At 42.1% G+C, this 20,209-nt stretch overlaps 1 protein-coding gene across 1 annotated transcript in view; it reads right to left on the reverse strand.

The window, feature by feature from the left end:
• Nucleotides 1-20,209, reverse strand: part of CSMD2 (CUB and Sushi multiple domains 2) — a 298,000-nt gene that overhangs the window by 163,077 nt on the left and 114,714 nt on the right. The window contains exon 6 of the mRNA XM_086480279.1: nucleotides 2,981-3,093. Within this exon, the coding sequence (XP_086336405.1) occupies nucleotides 2,981-3,093 (113 nt within the window). The remainder of the gene's footprint in view (nucleotides 1-2,980; nucleotides 3,094-20,209) is intronic.

Below are 20,209 nucleotides of genomic sequence, written 5' to 3' on the forward strand. Positions count from 1 at the left end.
ATCATCTGGGATACTCCGGCAGGTTGCTTACAGGGCTCCTTACTCAAGTTGGAGGTGAAGAGAAACACCCTCAAACGCAATCATTTTGAAACTCCTCATTCATGCCCTCCATCAGCTAGCCTAAGCAGTGGTTCTTTAGGAATCAGAATTTTAACAAAGAAGTTTAATAAACATGAGAAATTTCCTGTCTCTGCCTGTTTCTCTGGATTGCCCAGGAGACTCAACAGGTTGCACAGCATAAGCCATAACCCCTTTGCAGCCCAAAGGTGTGCTCCAAGACAGAGATTGGCAGATCTGTCAAAAATTAAGCATATGTACTTCTAGACAGATGCACATCCTTAAAGGCTATTTATGTGGTGCAGTATGTGCAATAGATAGTTCATCGACCATTATTAAAGTCAACAGGTCTGCTGGTATTCTGCACCGTGCTACGGGCTGAAACTTGCCCACATTTATCTTTCCCCTGAGGGTGGAGGACAGCAGGAGAAGGGAACGGGGCGGGGAGATCAATAACAGATGCAATTATGTGTTGGTAACAATCAGCTGAAAAGCAATTTGGGAACCAACTTACATAATAAAATACGTGGTGAGATGGACTACACCATCCAGAGCATTATTTAGCTCTGTTTAGCCTCATTTTAAATTCAGCAGCTTTTTCGTTACCTCATTTACAGCACAAATCGCTGTGCTGATGCAGGGGATGACAGGGGGTACCTGGCTTCTAACCCCTGTGCTGTCGCCTATCTGGCTTATTTTCTTACCACCCGCAGGGACACAGCACCTTTTTGGGAAGGAGTGCAGAAGGAGTGAGAAGAGGCAAAAAAGATCGATAGAGTCCCTTTTATTTGCTTTTACAGGATGTAGGGAAAAAAAGTATTTGCAGGAATATAAGATTCATCTCACACAAAAAGGAAAAGGAAACAGAAAAACATTTTAACTCTTTCTGGAAAGGAATAAATATACTGTATTCAACGTAAAGAAAACCTGCATACAGGCCAATCATACCTAACCTTGCTTTTACATTCATAAAGAGATTTCCAACCTAGGGCACGGATTAGAAAGGGCTGAAATGGAACACACAGAAGGTGTTCTGCTAAAACTAAGTATCAGTGTTAAACAAGCTGGAAGGGAAATTGCTTTCTTATAGATTATCAGCAAAGCCAGATTCTCTCTCAGAGGATATAGACTATTAATAAATGACATATGTACGTGTCTTCAGAAAACAGATAACAATTTAGATTCATCCTAAACCTCTCCTCCTTCTCTTGGACAATCCTGGGATCTGCTACCATCTCTACTGCTGAAAAACACATTTTAGTTGCTCTACTTTCCATGGCATTACATACCCTATTTTGTATGTATTTATTTATTTATCCACGTTAAAATATTCATGTTCAAACAAGATCATGTTCCTCTGAAAAGGGTTACACTGATTTTTTTGAAGTTGCATCGGCATCTTTAATGTTCTACAGACACAAATTCCATTGACCGCAAAAATCTTGCCTTTATCCCTGCTTTTTTTTGTGCTTTGTTTCTTGTTTTGTTCTAGTATTGAAATCTTTCCTAACAGATGGAGAGAACCTGACAAACTCCACAAAAACCACCAAATGTGTGAAGAGCAAGTGTCAGATTCACTCTGCCAGCTAGACAGAGGTCCTGCTGCAATGCCATTTCAAGAGTACATTTTTAAGTTCATCTTTTAAATGCTCAATATACAAAAGCACAGTTCATTACATCTAACAAAACAGTTTCAAAGGAGTGTGCTAGATTAGAACCCCCTGACATTTATCTAATCAGAGGAAATTATAACATTAATCCTTACTTTTCTATTTAAGAAAAAAGGATGATTCAGACAGGTGTTTTAATAGAAAGCAGCAATCATGACAGCAAGGGAAAATGTCAGATCAAAAGCTATCAGCTGCATGCAGTCAGTTATATTACACAGGAAAAAAAAAGGGTTTTTTCTTATAATTTAAAGTAATGTATATGTTAAAGAAAAGCAAGGAAAGTTAAATAACAATGGTGATTCATAAAGCAAAGCCCGTGTTGAGGCCATGACAACATTGCTAAGGCTAAACAAACAGGGAGCCAACAAACAGGGCAAGTTTGCAGATTTACCAAAGGAAACTCCTCTCCCTTTCACTTTGTTCCTGTTACTCCAGGGCTACAATACTTTTTCTCAAAGTCCTGCTTCCTCCTTTTGAGGAAAGCTGCTGAACTACACTGACTCAAACCTCTGGAGCGTGGATGAGGAGCTGGACATCATTCCCACTCCTTCCCTGCTTCACTTTCCCCCTCCCTGATCCTGCCCCCAGAGCCAGCTGCCTGAAGTAATGCACCACTGCACCCACAAAGTCCTTCAAAGTCCTCAGAGACACAATGGTTCTAACAATCCACTCAAACTCAGCTCTTTTAGTGACCATTTGGTCCCAAACAGGGTTCACTGAACTCCAGTTAGCCACAGCTGCCTACAAACAGGGTCTTTTCTCTGCTTGACTCGTGTGCCAAAGCTTTTCCTCTCCCTCAACAGCATCTTAAGATCCCAATCCTGAAACCCATCCTCTTGGGATGGCCAGTACATACAGAACAGTTCACACCTCATTTAAAACAGGCCCAGTCAGGTCTCACTTGAGCAGAGTGTAAAGGCAGACATGGTCTCTGTGGGACTCCAGAGTGCCCCTCGCCGGGTGGCACCCTGGCTGTGTCTCCATATCCCATGCAGCATGTTCTGAAAAACCGCAGGTAAAGGGACATCTACTAACGAATCATACAGTGCAAATCAATTTTCCTATAGCTCTCACATGTTTGTACTCCCAATTGGCGACAGTAGCTCTTCACACAACAACGCCTGGACACCCAGCTGGAAAACTGTTAACAGGATGCAGAAGCATCATGCAGGAAGTTAGCTGCATATTCCTAGGGAAAAAAAGTTTGGCTAAACACACACTGTGAATAGTGAGACAGGGAAGTAAGCATTTACCTTGATATTGGGCACTGAACCCCTTCTGCCTGTGGTTGCCATCTGATGTGAAGTGAAGCCGCAGCCAATTTTTACTGCTGATAACCGGGGCAGGCAAATTCATTCCAGTAAACCTGCAAGAAACCAACCAATAAGAGCCAAATGTTACTACAGTTGTGAATTATACCCCAAACACCTGTCCTTCCAGGCAATCCTCCTCCTATGTGAATACAGGAAATCCTGAATGAGTGCCATATGCTCAAAGAAAGCACCCCATACACCCCATGGTTGTTTTTATGGATGGATTTGCTCGTCTTCTCATCCGATGGTCACACATTTGTAATTACAGGCGTTTCCATTCCTTCTAAGGCAGAAGAGATGGGGGGCTGAGCTGGGTACTCAAAATGTCTGTGGTACCAGACTAATGAAACGGGTCCAGCTGCAGAGCCTAGAGGCTCCAGTCTTCTCCTGCACTGCAGAGATGAGTGGAAGGTACAGAACAGCTCTGAACTAGAGGAGCTCTGCGTGTTTCCCCAGAGTAAGGGCCTCGTGGCTCTATTGCCTCTTGTATCTTATCATCTCAGGGGACATGCTACACCTAAAGTATGCAAGATGAGCTTGACTCTCAAGCTTATTCAGTTTCTGTCTTCATATTTGATTAACCCTGCTAAAAGTATGCTTATTTTAACTGAAGAAGAGAAAGGATTGCAAGAACTGGGTTTTTTTAACTGGAAAGAGCCAGCAAGCAGCAATGATTTACAATCTATCCCAACCTGAAGAAAAACATATTCACCAAACATGAGGTGGAAAGCTTCACAGCCCATTACGTGGCTTTTTTTACAGCAACTTTTCCCTTCATACCCCTGTATACTTTTTTTTTTAAAATTATTTTTTAAAAAGTATTATGCTGTTTGCTTTATTAAACTCCAGATCATAATTCTTGGCTGAGTTGTCACATGCCAGGTCTCAGTCCAGAACAATGTTTACCTAAGTCACAGCACTCTTGAGTTGAGGTATGTAATGGTAACATTAACCACAGTAAGGAGAACAACACTACCATGACAAAAGCTATTATGGAATCCTATTATTGTTAATGAAAGCCCATTTAACTATTTAATCATAGCCTGTCACTTATTGGCATTCCAATACCTATGCTTTTTCAGATGAAGGTAAAAGGATCCTGGAAATCCATTCCATTCAAAAGGACACTTCAGATTTTATCACTACACATTTTCAACACCAAAACAGATAGCCCAGAAAATATTTTAAAAGTCCTCCACTCAACTAACACCTCTGAAGGTGAACTTACATTTTTCTAAGGCAAAGAAAGGCTCCCCTCCAAAGTAGGGAGCCACGATGGTACTTGGCGGCGCATTTATTAATGGTAGATGAACTGCAAGGTAATCCTGCTCGACTTGTTAATGAAATAGCAGGAATGATTATGCTGCATAACTAATGCATCTCTGCCACCTACAGTACAGACTTTAAACCTTGTATTATCTTGTGGCTGAATTTTGCATAATTATGAAGCACAACTGAAAACACTCTTTACGCTATAAAATTGTTTAAGATTGTTCCTGATCATTTCTCTATTGATTATTTTCACCTCAATTTTGCAGACCCTTTTGAAATACAAAGTGTTATAAAAATGGATTCTATATAGCATTCTGCCATCCTTGGATATCTCAAAGACAGCTGAACCAATTTAATTTGAAACTTTTTCAAATAACTAAATTCAAACATATTTGGGGCTGAGATCAAACATGGGATGCCTAAAACCAATTCTGAGAAAGTTACTATGCCTGGTTGTTATGACAACGTGTTTGAACTTAATACTCTTACCCCCAAAGGCTATTTTATTTTTCATTCTGAATCAATAGTCAAACTTCTCATAAATAATCTTTAGGCATGCAGAGCCAGATTTTACTTTCATAACTGTGGAGAGACAAGTAATTCAATTGCCCGATATAAAAACTATAGAACAATAAAATTAACCTGCCTGAATGAGGCAGAATTTCACTTTCCTGTCCCCCGTCCTTTTTTTTTTTTTTTTTTTTAATATGCATATGCTTTTGGGAACTGGGTTCAGTAGCCTGCAGACCAGTAATCTACTCACACATACACTTCATTTTAGGTATGTGACTAGTTCGCTATTGACTTCCAAGGATTCCACAAGACATGAAGAGCCAGAATTCTACCAGCTGAGTGAATTAACACTTTGAAAATCAATTAAAAAATTAATGGATTGCACTTCTTGCTAGCTTTGCAATAGCATAAATAATTACTGAAGGCAAAAAAGCAGTAGAGAAAAATAATCAATCATAACAACAGGGCTTTGCACCCACTTTGTGGCGCTATGAAGAAATACAGAAGATTTAGGGTGAAGGAAAATGGTTCCCTGAATTTCCTGCATGGAAATTTTCATCAGCACCATATGTCATTTGCTTAAGACACTGACAGCTTTCTGAAAGGCCTAAATCAGCCAAGGAGTCACTATCAGGTCCTCATTTCCATATACATCACTGCTCAAACTCTCAGTACACAAGGCAGCTATATTCTCTAGGGTCTAGTCTAAGAGACTCCTTTTTTTCCCTTTTATCTTCCTATCCCTTTTACTTCTGAAGTTAAGCAGCTCGTTGCTAACGCCAGGCTGCAGTATTTAGAGCTAGTTTAGATGCCAGGTCCTGCTGGTCATCGGCACCCAACTCAGATCTTCGCACTGAAGGAATAGCTCAGATGCACCAACAGCGATGGCACAGAGGAAGAAGCTGCTTCCCTTTTCACAGAGCCCAGGCTACATCAAAATGTCCCAGCAGAGTGTCAGGAATCCTAATGAAATCACTGGGACAAATACACGGAAATGCACCCCGCAACATGTGGAAGTATGGGGTTTGGAGCTGGGGTTTGTTTTGGTTTTTAAATTGATCCCAGTCAATAGAATAGAATTTAGTTCAGGAAAATAAAGGCCTTACTTCTTGATTAGCTTACGGCTTGCAGAGATCTAACTTCAGGCTCTGTATCTGCACTGGGCCCCACGCCCTCTCATATATCCCAAGGAGGGAAATCTCTATACAATGCAAAAGGAATATTTAATCTGTAAATGCTGTTTGTTCCTCCCAGCCCCGTGGCAGTTGTAAACCTACACACATGGAGCACCCAACGGAGAAAAAAACCACAGCCAGCCTTTCCTCAGTGCCGAAGGTGGGAATGTGCTAGAAGGTACATGCTTCAATCCCAAAGCTGCACCTTCTCCTGTTTCACAGGATTCAGCCAGCAGGCAGGCCACCTCACACAACCAGAAAAAGCATCCCGGTCTTCCAACTCATCTTCCCCAGCTGCCAGCACCAAGTCTGCAGGATGAAGGGTTCCTTCCCTCCAAAATGCATATTTGCCCAACACCAGACTAGATGGGTCAGGGGCAGAAATGTTCTGATGGGTAAGAAATAACACGGCTAGAGCCAGGCATTTAATGGAAAACATCATGCTCACCTGCAGTTAACTACTAGCTTCTTGCCATAAGGCTCCCACAGGTTTAAAATAATCATTAGGAAGCATTAATGGTTAATTGATAATGGAATATTTAATTACAGATAAACACAGTTGAACTGAAGCAACGGCATGGTCTTTGAATGCAAATGCCCTGGCTGCTGTTGATGAATCTCAAATGAAATGGGAAGGATGCTCAGCAGGCAAGAGTCAACAGCAATCACAAAAAACAGAGAAACACCCCAAGTCTCCTGCAGGAGCTACTACCGACCCGTCTGTGCACAGGGATAACGCCAGGCAGCACCAATTAGCACTGCTAAACCTGCAGGCAGAGTGACAGCAGCCTAAGACAAAAAGGCAGATGATAAAGGCTCTGAGAGGATGCTGACTGCGCTGTGACACAGAGTACACAGTCTGTACCGCCAGCTCCTCAAGGTCACATTATTTTTCTTTATAAACCCAACACTGCCTTGCTGTCTTTAAGGAGGAGCTACATTACAGACTCAGAAACGCACAGAGCTAATTAAAAGAAGCTCAAGCTCCTTTCCACATTCCCCAGAATACTTTTGTACTACATTATGTGCTCTGAATTTTCAGCACCTACCATTAGCCCAACAAATGACTGAAATTCTAATAGTCCAGTGAGTCATGTAAATAAAAGCCCTTCTATTTTGGATGCCTGCCACTGGATTTTTCAATATTCCAGACTTTTCTTTCATTTTTTTTTTTCTCCTTTTTTTTTTTTTTTTGTTTTTAAATAAGTCTATTAGCAATCTGCAAAACTTTTCAAGCCTCTGTATGTCCATTTCCCCCCTCCTCCCCTTTCTTGCTGCCATCACTAGAAGCTATGAATCACTTCATTAAATATTCAGCTTCCTGAATAAGGCAACACGTTAACTGAAATCTGAGGCTTTGGAATGACTAAGTAGCAATGTAAGAACTGGGTTTTTTTTAAGTAAAATCAATAATCGTTACTCACTGATGGGAATTCGGTACCCATTTTATATTAAGCATCTCTTTAATCCTGGAGTCACTTGGAAAAAGAGATGAACTGAGCTTCCACCCAAAAATTTCATTTCCACAGCTTTGCCTTTTCAAGTCTGGAGACGACCAGAGAGGACACTGGGGCCAGCACAGTTGGGTGAGAAACGGGCTCTTTCCTCCATCTCCCTGGCCTGGTGACTGGGAATTGAGAGAACACCTTTCTCTGAATGTTATTTCACCCACGTCTTCAGGCTAGTCCCACAGGAGCCACACTTTCGGATGCTCTGGCTTGTGCTCTACCCGTGAGAGGCCCTTGAAAGCAAAAGTTACCGTTTGAACCACACTGAACACTTTGCACAAGAAATAACCTGTTAGAAGATGCCCAAGAGTTCAGGCCCTGTAAGATACTGAATAAATTTGATAAAGTTTCAAGTATCTTCAACAGTAATGTCAAGCAACCTGCACAGAAATCAGTGCTTAGAAAATATAGGAACTCTTTGTAATTGCCTGAACAGCATTTAACAGCCTCAGAAAAACTCTTCGGTAGCGACAATTTTAAAATTATTTTTTTCCTTGATGTCTAAGCCAGACTCATCTTCTCCCAAAATTTAAGCTCATCCTACACATAGTGGACAGAGAACAGATTTTAGCTTTTCACACCACGGTCTTTTGTGATATAGAGACATAAGAAGCTACGTTTCCAGCACACACGCGGGGAGCTTTGAGGACAGCAAGCTCGCCTCCCCATGGCCATCTCCACAGGGAAACGCTCCGGAACATTGGGAAGAGCAAGCTCCCGTCCTGCTCCCACACAGACAGAAGGCTTTGAAGGTACACAACCAGTTTAATCTTAGCTCTTCTCTGAATGAAAACAAACTGCTCCAGGGGCAGCTGGGTCATTTTGCAGTTGAATGAGGTCAGTAGAACAGTTTATTTACATACATTTCTGATCAGGATGCAAGTCCAGCTGTTTGTTATATCAACATGGCAGAGAGTACTACATTAGGAGAGGCCAAACATACACAGAGGACAAGAATTCATGTGATTGCAAGTTTTAAGACAGCTGGAGAGAAATACGAGCACGCCAGGTGCTTTTACCTGTTTCCAAGTAAATTTATGTGCTGTGGAAACCAGCCTGGTGCACTATGTGAAGGTTCCCTTCTGCTGTACCAGGTACTAGATTTTTTGACCTTTCTGACCATCTCAACTTCCATGTAAACAAGCCAACCCACCCAAGGAACCCAAACCACACAGATAGCCATTCGGCTGTAGCTCCCAACATGGTCCTTAACCAGTTCCTTCCCCAGCAGGTAGTTGTGAGTCCGCTCCTCTTGCTCAGAAACACCCTCAGCACTAGCAGAATTCGACTCCTCCCCTCAATCTTTTCCCACTACGGCTCTGAATCCTCACCCTGTCTCCAGGCCCCAGCCCTGAACAACGTCTGCAAGTTTAGACGGCCCGTGAAAAATGCATCCCAAACAACTGGTTTTGTCCCAAATACTTTTCAACCGGAGCATTAAGACATTTTTTTCCTCGAGCGAAACTGAAGCCTCTGCATTAAACGCAGCTCCTCCTATTCCTTTATTGCATAATACAGAAAGGTTAATGGTATCAAAACTCCTCTTTTGTGTGAAAGAAGTGAAGTGTGGATTTCTCAACTATTTTCTTTATTTCTTTTCTTGCTCTTGTATTTCACATTGGATTCATGCATTAAATATTTATACCACTCACTCAGCCATTCCTCCCTTGGCACAATTAGTATTACTGTACATAGATGGCACTGATTAATCTGCATTCACGCACCATTATCTATTTACAATCCCAATTCCTGCTTTAATTTGGTTCCACATGGAGAGAAAGGAAGGAAAAAAAAAAATCAATAAAATGTCAGAAAGTGAGCTAGAAGCACTAGAATAGTGGAAGGAGATATTTGCAGACAGAAGATCCAATTTTAACCACCCTGAAATTTGATTAGCAAGAATTTGACCGCAGTACTTCTTAAAGAACCCAAACACAATGAGCAATTCGTCATGTGGATGCTTTACAAACTGACTGCAGGAGAGCGTGGAGTCACAGGTCACAACTAAAGGTAAGAACTCCACTTGAAATCGCATTATCTCAGGTGTGTTACTTTGAGATAATGGATTTAAGCATGAACCTGAAGGCACACACATGCCCTGCTGCTGTCCAGAATCAGGGTGTAGTCAAACACCAGCTTCAGCAAGCACAAATAAAGAAAAGACAAAGGAATATCACTGGGGCTGCCCCCTCCCTTCTTGTTTTGGTTTATCTTTTAACAGAGAGCAAGCTGAGCTTCTCAAAGTGGAGGTGACACTTGCAAGGTCACACCAGTACTTGCTCAGGACAGGGAGTTGCATTCTGAGCTTTTAAGATTCAGAAAAAAACTCTCCTGAGCGGACATTTAATAACTGGCACCTCTGAGACCTTCTTGGGACTTTGACTCAGCCACAGCTTGTGTCAGGCAGGAGCAATACACAACTCGCAATGGGTTGAATTCAGTCTGACGGGCTCCATGTCTCCCCTTTCCCAAGTACGTACAATCCCAAACCTCTGCATTTCAGAGATACCTGGAATTAATGCCTCTGACTGTTCAGGATCCCACCCAAGGACACCTGGGACACACCTCGTGGCAGGCCAGCAATCAGAGCAGAGACCATGGGAGCTGCCAGCCCGCACGTGCATACGCTGCATACCCTCCTCCTTTCACTTGGCTAACTGCAAATTCAACAGCAATTCTGCAGCACCTCCCCTTGCACAAGGGCTGTCTTGAATTTCAATGTGTTGCATTTTCCAACAACCTCATTACCCTATAATAAAGACTTTAACGGACTTTCTTTTACAGCAACTGGTCTTGGCTAGATTTGTCAGGGGACCATGAATCCTTGGTTTGTGTGGGCATGTCCACTCACAAGCACTTGCAAGAAAACCGCAGCATTGCTGCGCTGTTCATGCTTTACCAAAAAGGACTCAAGAGCAGCCTTTTGCTCTATGCTCCTAGAACACCACGCACCAGGCTTCTCAGTTCCCAGCTAGGATTTCTGAGCAGCAGAGTACAAGGCATCTCTGTATTTAATCTCCCTTTTTACATCCCCCTGGCACATGCATGTCTGTAACAACAGGCCTGCCGGTAATCAGTAATATCGGCCATTCTGTGACAGACACTCCTGGAGTCTCCAACACTAACATTTAGGGTGAACCTATCTGATATTGGACCTTCCCAGAGCACGGCTTCACCTTTTCCTGCTGTGGCTGTATTTTAAGACTAGCCCAAAATGAGACCCACTTTAGTGAATGGGGCTGGCTGCAAGGAGGCAGCGGTGAGGTCTCAGCAGCATTTCCATGGCGGGATAAAGCAGTCACAGAAAGCTTAATGCTACCTGACAGTCGCAGTCAATAGGAGATTTAAAGAGAAGAGCATGCATTCCTGGAGCCTCAGCAGAACAAGAGAAAAACATACACAAACTGCTGAAATTCAGGGCTGCAGATGCACAGTTTAACCAAAATTGTTAAGGGTACAGAACTGATGCCAGCCTAAGCCCCAGCACCACTTTGCAGATCTACCACATCAGACTTGACAGAGACTTCCATTTCCTCACAGTCTTTATTACACTGAAGCATTCTGATTATTCAGAGATTAATTTTCCCTTCAGTACAACTATGGGACACATTGCAGAAGCTCTTCATATCCCTGTGTATTATTATTCACTTCACCTGTATTTTTAACTTTTCATCCAAACCTCTACTCAAATTATCATGAGAGCTGTACCATTAATTCTGAACATCTTATTTGAGCATGTCTACTCTCTTCAACAAAGTATACTTAAGCACCTTTAGACCTCATTTTTCAGTCACAAGAGACATCCCATCACAATGGACTTTTACAAGGAAAATGAATAACAAGATCAAGTTATTGTTGCTTGCTAAATGCTGTGGGGATGGAAAGAACACACCTGCATCTTAAGTCTGTTTCAGAAACACAGTCACACAAGCTGAAAAGACACTCAGAAAATGCAGTGGGAGATCAGCTTCCCACATCACCCCATGTCTTTGCAAGTGTCAGACTGTTGACATTTAAATCCTCAGGGACTCCTGACTACGGAGCACCCTGTGAAAAACAGCCTGTAAACAATGAACTTCTTGGACCAGTCAGGCTTGCTTGTGTCTTGTCATCAAACGAAGTACATACCACCTTCAAGGCTTCCAAGTCCTTTCCTCCATCAGCACGTTTTTAAGACCCACAGTGGGGCTCACCAGCCATCTCAACCCCAGGGCCAGATTTAAAGAAGGTGTTTTCTGCAAGAGAGGCAGCACGCTCCTCCTTTTCCAAAAGGAAGGAAAATTTGCTGAAGAGAAGAGGCAGTTTTAGAAATGGAAGCGTGGAAAACTTCTTGGCATGTTCAGACACACTATGACCCTACAAACTCCAGTGAACCAGGTGACACCAGACCAGTCTGGTCTGATTACTGGAAGTGACATAATTTGAGAGGTCTGCTCAAAATCAATCTGGTCCAGCAAATGCCACTGTTACTGACTCAAGACTGTAGTACTGAAAATGAAAGAATTCTTACAATTTGGATTTCCCCTCGGTCTTAGTTCCTGGACGCAGCTTAAGGGTAAATCCCTCTCTTGGTGTAACTAGGTCACAGCACTTTTGGCCTCAAACCCTCTGCCACCTTCTTGTTTTCTCTCAATGGAGCTACGCTGATCTTTTAACAACAGAATTCAGCTTTAGCTCTAAGAGCAACAAATCACTCCCAAAGACTTCCAGTTATAGTGATACGTGCCTTTACTCCTTCCAGAATCTGGTGCTGGAAGGGAAATCTGATTAATTCATCACTCACAGCTTGCTTACTCCTTTTTCCTTCCTTTTTCTTCTTCTTTTTTTTTTGCATTCCATCGAAAGATGAAAGCATTTCCATGCAGCAGCAAAACTTCAGTCATTGACGTCAACTTTAATTACTGCCTGCTCCCAGATAAATTTGCTGGCTAAAACCAAATCGATACCTTTTTTCTGCAGGAACCTTTACACTGAAGCTCTTATTTCTCCACTTTTTAAGTGACATTTCCCCAGCTCATCTTTAAAGGAGTGTAAACCAAATGCTTGTCTGATTCAAGGCAATGTAGCTCCACTGGAGAGAAAGCCAAACTAATTTACACTGTACAGGGGATCTGACAATCTAATTTCTCTGCTGCTTTCCTTAACCTATGAAATGTTTCAAAATTATTTCAGTCTCCCATTAGTCTGCATTCTCTCGGATCTCTATGCTAGATTAATTATGGTCACTTTAATGAAATAAGTGATTCGTTAGTTGCATTTCTGAAACTGTCACAACAGAGCAATTCAACAGGTAAAACGGTCTCAGAGGAATTCCTATTAAATATAGCAGTTATTTATGCACGTCCCCACCCACTACAGATAACTGGCTTCTCACATTTCATGTATATAGACAGGGTATGGCATACCAGTATACACATATGCAGTATGCATGCACATGGTAGATATAAAAAAAGCAAAGGGCTCATCTTGCAGGCAAATACTTTGCTTTCAAGGCATTAATAGGATTTAGATTTTCTCTTTTAGACTAAAATCCTCTCCAACTTGAGGATGTAACTTTACACGCCACTTGCTGCAGCAACGAGAGAAACGCAGATTGTGCATAAAGGTAACTGTAAAGCACTCAAGTTGGCCAAGAACAGAAAGCTTGTCTCAAGTCTTCACTGTAATGCAGCTAAAGTCACATTATAGCTTCAACTACAAAATGTTACTGAGGTCACACATAAGGCTTAAACTTTGAAGCTGAAGATGTCTGGATAATCCTAAAATCTTTCAGAAGAGACATATCCAGTGACCCAGTCTGGAGGAGAGGGGGATTCCTGTGCCCTGCCACAGGCTAAACCAAGGGACAAATTCCAGAACAGAGGTTTTCTTCTGCACATCAGGGCTGGGAGAGCCATACCACAGAGGCATGAAAAATTCCCACTCTTTGTTGCTGTGGACCCTCCAGGGGTGGGTCACCATCGAAAGCTATTAAGGAAAAAAGGTTCTTCCTCCTGTACAATACTCATGTCAGTGGAACAGTACTGCCTACAGGTAGATGTCATAGACTTCGTGCAAATGGGAAGAGAAAGACACACACCCCCAAAGTAAAAGGGCCCTTAACACAACCCACCCTCCCTGCAGACTGGCTGAGCAGAAGGCAGTTGGCCGACAGAACAAATGCATTTCTTTACGGCTCAGAAAAGCATGACTGCAAGAGCACAGCTCCATCAACTGAAATGGGCAGCACTGAAAAAGGAGACCATATTGTTGAAATGGGTGTGTTGTATTACATGAAAGTAGTTACCATAATACTTTTACTATGGAAATTGCATTTGGCTCCAGTCATACCAAAAAAAAAGGTAACAAACATGATTACATTTATTCTATTCAGGAGAAAACAAACACTAATTCAACACAACAGAGGAATAGCTAATGCAATTGAAGCTTACTAATGCTGCATTGCAAATCCCCCAAAGAAATCTGCTACAGCTTTATTAGAATTTCCTCTAAACCCTTTCTGCCTTACTATCACTGCTACAGAGATTGTTTTTTCTCAGTGCAGGCAGTTAGATGTGTTGATAACAAGAGCGACTGTATTTATTACTAGATAAATAACAACCATTTCCATCACTGCATGCAGACATACTCACATATTTGTCAGTCTAACAATGCACATAAGTTCTACTAAACTTGGACTCTTTATTGACAGATTAGGCTGGAAAGCCATAGGGCATGTTTTTTACAACATTCAGCCCACAAAATTCTGTAGACTGAGACCAAGAAGCTGAGAGACTATCTGAATTTCAGCCTCCCAGTTTTCCAGCTCACCAGCGACAAAAGTTGCTTCCTTTGGGAACCGGTGCACAATCAGGTCACCTCACCTTTGTTTTTAAATACACAAAGCTCACTGAACTGATACCACTTTCCACTGCCTAGCTTTACAATGTCACATTAATAATGGAAGATGCTAAGCTTAAGTGACAACTGGAGTCTAGACTGAAGCTCAACCACATTCAGACCAAACAGAAGTTCATGACTATCCTGTTTTCTCCTATGGACTCTGCCCTTACAGCCTGGCCCTCTTTACCATGCATTTTACTTGCAGGTATGCTTTTATCAAGCATTAGTTAGGCATTCAAGAACAAAAAAGGTACATATCCAAGCCTGCTCTGATAACCTTTCAGGCTCTTGGAAGCAAAAGTACCTTTAGAAAAGAGGCAGAAAGGAGGCAGTCACACGCAAAACACAGTGATCTCTCTGAAGTCCCAAAGGATGCCTACAAGGTCTACCACCATATTCAGAATTTCAGCCACAAGTCATTTATCAGACACCATAGTGAGTCAGGTGTCATCGGCTGTCACCAAACCAGCCCATATGCCATCTCTGAAGACTACTTTCCTGTCTCGTTTTCATTTATTTCTCTAGTTTCTACAAAGGCTCTTCTACAGCACAGAAAAGTTACAGAAACTAGGAGAAAACAAGATTTGGAAACTGAAGCTTAGATTACTGACAGCTCCATGAAGACATGCTAAAATTACAGCAGTCATGGCTGCAGAAATTACAACAAAATGCAAAGCAGCCTCAAGAAGCAAGAAATCAGAAACTGCGAGTTCTCTGAGGCAAAGACTTCTTTTGTGGCTTCACATTCAGCACGGTGGGGTGTGAATGTTACCAGAGTTTCTACTTAAGACTGCAACTTCATGCTGATCATAAACAATGGCACACAAACATACCAAAGGCTGAACTACATCTTTATAGGCACAGTACTTCTGTCTCCCTTTTAAAGATGAAGGGAACTGATGGGTTGTGTAATAAGGTGAGGTGGCAAAGCCCCCAGAGAAAGGTGTAAGCCAGGTCTAATGGTTGCTGCCTGCAGGCAAAAGTCTGAACTAATCAAGTGATGAATGACCCCTGGGTGCCAGTGTGTCCCCAGCAGCTCATTCCCCTGATGGTTTCCACTAGTTCCTCCAGAAAGGGGCACTGATTGAGGACAGCAGCACCATCCAGGTTCGCGAACAGTATGTTCTCTTCCCCCCCCATCAACTCAGAAAGAGGCTGAACGTTTTCTTTATTTTTATTTTGAACATTTTGAAGTGTACATGGACCTGGAATGATGGCAACATCCCTCCTGGCCAAAAGTTACAGCCTACATAGATTGCTTACACAGCGCTCAACTCTTTCACAGTGTTGTGAGTTCCTGGCTCTTGCTTAGACCACGAAAAAGCGCTGCCTTGTTATAGAAAGCATACAGAAAGATGGAACTGGGACCACCTCTTCTGTACTTCTGGGTATTTACATAAAGCAATCTCATTTCCCATCTTTTTAGCAGATAGATCTATTTTGAACTATCACGGTCAAGACTGTTTTACTTTGTAACTTGCAATTGCAGTAGGGTGACAGTAAGACTAGAATTTCTATTGAAAAGAGCTTAGTGGAACCATCTGCTTATTTACTGTAGGTATTAATTTAGCATGAAGTCCAAAACTGAAGAAAAGCTGCACAATGGCTTTAAGCCAAAACAACACGAGCCACTTTGTCCCTGAACTCCAGCCTCAAACCTGCTCTAAATTCTTTAAGCAAGGGCCTTCTTGCGTCCTCTCTACAGAGAGCACCAAGTGCAGCGGCTTCCTGAAACACGGCACAGCTCTCAGCTGCTTCTAACATTTTGCATCATCACCCACCACCAAGTGCCACAACTTCAGAGCTAACGTTAAACCATGGATTCTTACTCAGTCTAACCCCAAGGTCTCTTCTGCAATATACCTAGACCTGATATACAATTTGACCAAATAATACATTCTAAGGCAGTATTTCCATCAGCTTCAGCAGGTTTTTGACCAGATTATAGATTTATGTTGCAAGTGTGTTTTACAAGAGACAAAAATGAGGTTTTATCACGCAGAGCTGGCCAAGAGCAGGCTGGAGTCTGCTCCATCATGTAAATCAGCTGCATCTCATAATTTTGAATTGCAGATCAAAACCTGTCCCTCATTTATACTCAGCACCACAGGATCACAGGCCAAGGCTAGAAAGTAGAGCTAGCATCCTTAGCCTCCTTCAAAGTAGCACACAACCCTTTTCTCTCTTGAACGTCTCTATTTGACAGTGATTCAACATGGTCGTTTAGCAGCCTCCTCCATTGCTTAAGAATTACCATGACAGGTATGGAATAGTTTCTTGTTCTAACCTTCAGCTACTACCAAGAGAAAGTAGTTTCCCTTCCTCCTTGGTATAGCCACGCACGTTTATATAGTGACTGTGTCTGCCTTCATCATCTTTTACATTCATCTCCATGGCAATTTTCTTTTCCAGACCTTGTTAGCTGCCTTTCTGGGAATTTGTTTCCAATCTTATATTTATTCAGAACTGGCATTCCCTCCACATGCGACAGCTGCTGGAAAATTATATATATCCCATTAGCAAACAATACAACAATGTCTGAAAAATCTGTCTGTAAAGCTTGAAGAGGTTTGCTGGAAATCGGGATATTTTCTTTCTTTCTTTCTTTTTTTTTTTTTTTTTTTTTTAAATTAAACTCTCCAATTTCTGAATACGGACAGATTCTAGATATAAAGGGAAAAGGCTGTCCTGAAATTTTTCGTTGTGAAAGGTACTTTGGTAGATAGATGAGGTAGACTCCAGGACATCTCCAAAGCTGCTGCTCCATTTTGTCATATTGCTGCATTGCTCCCACCAAACCCCTGCATATTTGCTCAAACTTTCATTCAGAAAAAATGAGCAGAACCCTTCCCATTAAGGAAAAAAGTAGCTTCCACGCCCTCTTCCCTAAGAATGCTCTTGTGCCAGAAGTAATAGTGGAAAGAGAGGAAGAAACCTCCCTAAGAATAACCTCCAGCACCTACCCGACAGCCACTTCTGTCCATCAGGACCTAAGCTTCCCTATCACAATGAACACTGCAGTGCACACAAACCAAACTCTGCCTGCTCCTTTCTGATAGCACCACTGAAGGTTTGTCCTTAGACATTAGCCTCCTGGAATAGCTTACTTAACCACAAAAATTACTTCTGTGCTAAACTTAAGCTGACAAAACTTAAGCTTTAGAAATAATTAACTCTCTATCTGACAGCTACAAGCCCCTGTGCTCAGATGTGAAACCACGTAAAACTACCTTCCTCTGAATACTAGCAAAAAAAAAATAGTTCAGAATAACATTGTCCTTGAAATCAGGCAGTATAAGGAGATCAAATGAAAGCAGGTCCATTAGTAACCAGTATTTCAGAGCTCAGTCTTACCATCTTCAACACAAAGCACATGGCAGGCTTATTGTAAGACAGCGGTACTGTGCCATCTCAGTTAACAGATGTACAAGACCAACTTTGCTGTAAAAGATGGAATAAAGATGTGTTTGTTTTGCTGCATGCTTAAGGCAGGAGGAGAACATCCAGAGAGGGCTGTGTTGTGTGACGATTTTGTGTTATTTTCTGTCTTAAGTCTGGAAGGGATAAAGATATTCCATACCACAGCCAACTCAAAACCGCTGAAGCTGGCAAAGAAGTGAGTATCTTTATCTCCTTCCCACTGAGCCAACTGCAACTTCCTCTAGACACGACTATGGGCACTGGACTGCGTGATCCCCCCACCTCCAACTTCCATTGTAGGGAAACCACAGTATCAGGGAGACGCACAGAGGTGACAGAGGACACAGCTGGTCTGCCCCCATGTTCCCCAAAGAAACCATTTAACTGTCTTCAAATCAAGGGCTTATTTGTTCAGTATTTAACAGAAATGACACTGATCTTAGCCAAGCACCATATCATAAGCCGTTACTGAATACAACAAGTTACCCGCTCCGGGGTCAGACCTGCTCTGCATTTCATGCGCTCCTCTGCGTGGTCCTTGGGACCTGCAAGAAGATGCTTTCACAGTTAGACAAGGCTCTGGGACTTACAGGGCCAGGACTCAGCTTTTCAGCCACATACTCCCTGCAAAGATCTGGCACGTCATTTAGTTTGAAAATTTAATGGAAAAATACTTCAGCAGCAGTGTATCATCATTAGAAGTACATGCAATGCTGTATCTATACAACTGCAACAAAAGCATGGCAGAGCTATGGCAAGAGCCACAGTTAGCAGCAGCAGCAACGTGCAAATGCATCGACATCCACATATAACTGCAGATACAGCTTTGGTATAATCCACGTGCTGAAGGCAGCACGTTCCAGTAAGTCCCCCGTTGTCTTATGGGAACCCCTTTTGCACCTTTCTATTAAAACACTTCTGTCTCCAGTATAAACCATTAATATTTTATGCCTGAAAGGTGGTTGCAGGGGCAGTGGGAGAAAAAAAAAAATAATTATTCTCCAAGGTCATTCAAGCAGAGTCAGTAAATGAGGCCTCCCTGAAGATTCATAAAACTGAAATATACATGTCCTGGATAGTAAAGTTTCAGAGAGAGAGAGAGAAAGATCAAATATTATTAAAGCTCTGAGCGAGAGCTATAAAAGGCAGGAAATCCAGTGTTAAGTCAAACATTGGATCAAATTCAAAAGGAGCAGAATGGAGGAGAAAAAGATACAGATAAGGATTGTTTCCAACTGTGAACATGTTTACCTTATTAATTTCTCATACTCCTATCCTCTGATCAAGGTGCTTGGGATTGGGCAAAAATTAAACAAAAGCTAGGCACAGTTCCCAGAAAAACGGCCTGGGAGCACTGTATCTTCCACAGACAGCCCATCAGTAAATCTCTCTGTTTTACACAGAAGAGGTCAGTATGTAATTACCTACGGTACCAAAAGGGGAAGCAGCCAAGGTGACACAACAGGCCGATGGCCCAGAGCCCAGGTCCTCAAGCCCAGATCTTCTGCTCTTTTCTCATGTGCAATCTGCTTGAGAGTCTAGACGTGCCTGGGGTAAGACCTTGTTCTGGAAAAGTCATATACATGCTGATTTATTTGTTCCCATGTTTCCTGTATTTTATATCCTATATAAAATATTTCTGTCCCAAATATAACCTAGACCCAGAACTGTATTTACCCAGAGACCAGGGGTCAGAGAACAGACCAATCCAGCATACTAATGTTGAACATTTCAGGAGCTCCTCACAATTTACCAGTGCCACCAAGAGCACCAGCCCTTTCCAGTTATCTATGACCCAAGCTCAACTCCAGATAACATCAGGCATGACAGCTTCTCTCAGCCCAGCCCCCCTTGGCTTTTTCCCCGCTTCTCCAACAAGTACATTAATCCCGCCCTTACAAAAAGCAAGTCTCTTCCAGACCTTCCTTCTCTTCAGAAGGGCAGCACTGTTGTTGCTCAGTTATGCTGATAAATAAGACAGGCAACAAAAAAAAGATTATCTTTGAATCACAGAGGAATTTTTATGAGGGAGCAAAGATTCAGTAATGATGATGTTGAAGAAGCAGTCATTTGTGCAGCGTAGTCCCCATGATAATTTCTACAGTGACTACAGAAGTATAATATATAGGATTATTGCAGGGAAATCTCTCATAATGAAGCAGATCTTTAACTTGGTTTGACATTGTCATTTTACACCATGCTATTTAATGTGAGACCTGCAAAGTAATAAATACTTATTTTGCCATGGTATCAAAGCTCTGTGAGGTGCTAGCTAGCAGCTAAAGCAACAAATTAAGTTAGATTCTCATTTTTGCACTGAATACCACATTGTCCTCATTGCCTCTTTAGAAAGAAAAGAAGTTACCTGCTTAAACCGTACAGGAAGCTTTCAGATTGCA

Source organism: Leptosomus discolor, chromosome Z, assembly GCF_034619465.1.
Source record: "Leptosomus discolor isolate bLepDis1 chromosome Z, bLepDis1.hap2, whole genome shotgun sequence".
In the NCBI taxonomy this organism is placed as follows: Eukaryota; Metazoa; Chordata; class Aves; order Leptosomiformes; family Leptosomidae; genus Leptosomus; species Leptosomus discolor.